Genomic DNA, 4,362 nt, shown 5'->3' on the forward strand with positions numbered 1-4,362 from the left:
TGCATTACCCATGACTTGGACTAGAACTTTGATGCACTCTATTGCTTGATTTCAGGACCAAAGGAAGCAAGGAAGAACCACTTAGCCGTCACGTTAATCAAATTAACGTTACCACTAACGTGGAATGGGAGGTAACTTGCAAAGTTAATGAGAAAAGTGATTGCCAATAACGCTCTCGAAGCCATCATTGCCCACGTTAAGAGTCACGTTAACTAAGTTAACGTGAACTCTAACGTGAAGAAGGGACTTTGAGCCAACGTTAGTGATACTTAACATTATCACTAACGTTGGCCTAAGGTGCAATGTACCACGTTAACTCCCACGTTAACTTGGTTAACGTGGGAGCCAACGTAAGAGGCAAGGGTGGTCGACAACGTTAGTGACACTCAACATTGTCAATAACATTGGAAGCAACCACAAAACCCCAAGGAGCCACGTTAACTTCAACGTTAACTTAGATAACGTGGAAGGCTAACGATGATGAGTGAAAGATGAGCCAACGTTAGTGACACTCAACATTGTCACTAACGTTGGGGATGGCTAAGAATGGCCACGTTAGAAGCCACGTTAACCTAGTTAACATGGACTCTAACGTGAGACATAGGGGCACATTGGAACGTTAGTGACAATGTTAAGTGTCACTAACGTTCTCGAAAGTTGGCAAGGCCACGTTAGAAGCCACGTTAACCTAGTTAACGTGGACTCTAACGTGAGACATTGGGGCACATTGGAACGTTAGTGACAATGTTGAATGTCACTAACGTTCTCGAAGGTTAACGTAAGGCAAATGGGTACATTGGAACGTTAGTGACAATGTTGAGTGTCACTAACGTTCTCGAACTCATACTTTCACTAAAACATTAACACCCCTAACGTCCTGAGCTAAAGTCTCTGCCTACTTCACACTTTCTCTCTGCAAGTAAAACCAAGCCCAAATGAAGAAGAGAACTGCTTCAAACTCAAGATCCAAAGGCCCAAGATTTGAAGAGCCAACTAGAAGCTGAGAAGAGTAGTATATATAGGAGTAGTTTTGAATTATTTAGAGAGTTCTGGAAGTTGGAAAATAGCACTACTCTCTGTATTTTACTCTGCTCTTCTAGTTCCATGATGTATTCTCCATCTTTGTTTCCATTTTCTAGAGCTATGAACAACTAAACCCCTTTCATTGGGTTAGGGAGCTCTGTTGTAAGTTGATGGATCAATACTAGTTTTCATTATTCTTCTTCTATATTTTCTCTTGATTTTACTTGAAAGCTTTCGATCTTCATCCAATTGGGTAGTTATCTTGGAAAAGAAGCTATTCAAACTTGGATCTCTTCTGAGCCTTGAAAGAGGAATGAAGAGATCAAGCTAGAAATGCTTTCTCATGCTCACTACAAGAAAAACACCCATTCAGGTACATTTAAAAAGTGTAGCTAAAAGTGAAAAAAAATGATGCCTTAGGCTACGGCTACGCTTTTTGGGCTATGGCTACGCTTTTTGGAGTGATTCCTATTCAGCCGTTGCCTATTCTCAAAGGCTACGCTTTTCAGCACCAAGGGCTACGCTTTTGGCGTTTGGGAATAGGCTACGCTTTTCAAGTGATGCGGTCCAGGACCAAAGGCTACGCTTTTCAGCTTCCATTTTTACCAGAATAGGCTACGCTTTTTAACGCTACTGCATCACTTGTAAAACGTAGCCGCATTGTATATTATAGCTACTCTATATAAGTGTAGCCCTAGGTCTTTTTTTTTAATTTTCTATATAACCATAGCTACTCTATATAAGTGTAGCCTTAGGTCTTTCATTATTTTTTTTTAATTTTCTATATAACCATAGCTACTCTAGATAAGTGTAGCCTTAGGTTCCTCATTGTTCTCTCTCTCTCTCTCTCTCTCTTAGTATATATATATTCTAATATTTTTTTTATACATAATATTTAGTAATATGATTACATATATAATTCTGTATTTTTAATTAAATGAGTTAAATATTATAAAATAAAAATAAAAATATAATTATACTAAATAATTTCTTTAAATAATAAAAATTATCTATAAATAAAATATATTTATAATGATCTAAAAGTACTAATATTCATACATCTCACACTAAATTAAACATAGCCATATCAAAATAGGCATAAGACCACTTAGAATTACTACTAATACTCTACGAAAAACTAAAATATTATATTCTATATAAGTATCTTCTAATAAAAGTAATTAGTCTACCATACATGTATCCATTCTCAACATTACTCCATCTTAACCCCTAAACCACAATGATAAACAGTTTATACCAAAACGATCTGAAATAGGATGATGTAAATACCATGATAAATCCTATCTCTTCAGGGTCTAGTTCTTCCATGATCAAAGCTGCATATTCTTTAGCCTGCTGCTGTATGTTTGAGAGTTTGTTTGTTGTGGCACTAAGGCAGATGGTCTGAAAACAGAATTGATCATTTGTGGTCAAAGAAACTCCTATTCTCATGGGAACAAAATGCAAAGCTAGGAAAGTAAAAAAGGTTGCCGATAAAAACTACTTCATTATCTTCATTCTATTTTTTCTGTTGATGAATTTAAAAAGAAAATTCATATAAACCTCTTTAATTTCTTCCTTGGTGATTCTTCCATCTGCATCTTTATCAACCCTGCATTATTCCAAATGAAGGTTAACATACTTAATGGTGGGAATTAAAGAAAATGCCAACCAATTTCTTTTCCTAGTTCTAAAATTAAGTAAAGAGGTAATGAATTAGTTACATGTCAAAGACGGTTCTGAGCCTGGAATCAAAACTCTGGTCAGAAATCTGGTCCCAAAAGTCCTTCAATTGAGCCTTGTTAATTGAATCCCCATGAATATCCCTCCTCCTAGCCACGAATCAAAAAGTACACCAGCATGCCTCAGATTCCTTGCTCATCCCCACATACAAACAACTCAACAAATTCGAACCATAGTTATCCAAACACTTCCTAAAAGGAAACTACTCAGAACAAGTCCTTATTTCACTCACTCACACACACATACACACAAACAATTTCACAAACACTTAGAAAGAAACAACAAAAAAATAGTGCAGATTTGTTATGAACTCTTCAATTTCAATTATTACCTATACATTTTCCAAAGAGAGAACGATGAAGCCATCCATCAGTTGAAGTAGTAAGAACATCAAACTGCTTCTCCACTTCATGCCACCCTGCACCACCGACACCGCCGCCACCACCACCGCCGCCACCCTTAGCGATGAACTTAAGTCCCTTGAGATCAGGGTGTTGGTGGTGGAGGCACGAAGTTACGTTGTGTTGGTGATGGTCTTGGTGAAAAGGATAAAAAACAACAAATGAGATAAGGGATGCTAGAAGAGCAGAGAATTTCAAAAAATAGTGAAGCATCAACTCAAGTGAAAAGCATTACTATCAAAATGAGTATTTATAGCATGAAGACAGAAATATATTACAATTAAGAGAATAGATGAGACTTGGAATCATTGTAGATGTGAAATAATTGAGTACAAGGTTTATATGCTAGTATGAAACAATGATTACTTATACAACTATGAAGCTAAAACGAACTTAACAAGCAAGATGCAAAATCAGAAAGCAAATTCTAATGAAGCAAGCAACATAAACTCAAAAAATTAGAAAGACAATACCACAGCAAAATAACTTTAACTCCTATCATGTACTATTCATACAGTAAAATAAAAATGTTCACTCAAACAGAATTCAGAGTAGATTCATAAGATAATAAGCCTGCTCATTAAATTAAATAAATAAGATACAATACCACGGTATCTATTTGATTGATCACTTACTTTTTCTCTTCTCAACTTGTTGGTTTTTTATTATTCTCATTAAAGCTGAATGCAAAATTCACAAAATCATGCCAATCAGCTTAATTTCAAGTGCAAAAGGGGAAAACGGCATTGCTTCAAACAGTAAAATGAGAATTATCAACCTAAATTATAAATTAAAAATGAATTGAGACAGATATATCAATTTTGCACCAATATCACCAATGCAATTGATGGACCAAACATGAATCCCCTGGCTTAATCTATTTTTGGCAAATCAGTACCCAAAAAAGAACCTATAACCCTAAAACCCCCAAAAAAGAACTTATTTGTATGTGAAACTGTAATAGTGACTAATTTTACTTAATTTTGATAAGTTTTATACCAAAACGATCTGAAATAGGATGATGTAAATAACATGATAAATCCTATCTCTTCAGGGTCTAGTTCTTCCATGATCAAAGCTGCATATTCTTTAGCCTGCTGCTGTATGTTTGAGAGTTTGTTTGTTGTGGCACTAAGGCAGATGGTCTGAGAACAGAATTGATCATATAAACCTCTTTAATTTTTTTGATTTTTCT

The 4,362-nt window shown here is 35.5% G+C and overlaps 1 protein-coding gene across 1 annotated transcript; it reads right to left on the reverse strand.

Annotated features, from left to right (window-relative positions):
- Positions 1-2,253: 2,253 nt before the first annotated feature.
- On the reverse strand, positions 2,254-3,316 carry LOC110273181 (respiratory burst oxidase homolog protein D-like). Its single transcript, XM_052263024.1, has 4 exons — positions 3,098-3,316; positions 2,748-2,855; positions 2,587-2,635; positions 2,254-2,427 (listed from the first exon to the last, which is right to left on the reverse strand). Exons 1-4 carry the CDS (start codon positions 3,130-3,132, stop codon positions 2,254-2,256), a joined length of 366 nt encoding a protein of 121 aa, XP_052118984.1. The 5' UTR covers positions 3,133-3,316.
- Positions 3,317-4,362: the final 1,046 nt, after the last annotated feature.

This window comes from Arachis duranensis, chromosome 6, assembly GCF_000817695.3.
Source record: "Arachis duranensis cultivar V14167 chromosome 6, aradu.V14167.gnm2.J7QH, whole genome shotgun sequence".
In the NCBI taxonomy this organism is placed as follows: domain Eukaryota; kingdom Viridiplantae; phylum Streptophyta; class Magnoliopsida; order Fabales; family Fabaceae; genus Arachis; species Arachis duranensis.

Excerpts from the sequence above, each read along its gene's own strand:
- LOC110273181 (XM_052263024.1), bottom strand. The coding sequence starts at position 3,132 with ATGGCTTCATCGTTCTCTCTTTGGAAAATGTATAG. Across the intron at positions 2,856-3,097 it reads TCTCTTTGGAAAATGTATAG|GAGGAGGGATATTCATGGGG; the intron begins GTAATAATTGAA and ends ATTCGTGGCTAG. Across the intron at positions 2,636-2,747 it reads CTCAGAACCGTCTTTGACAT|GGTTGATAAAGATGCAGATG; the intron begins GTAACTAATTCA and ends GGAATAATGCAG.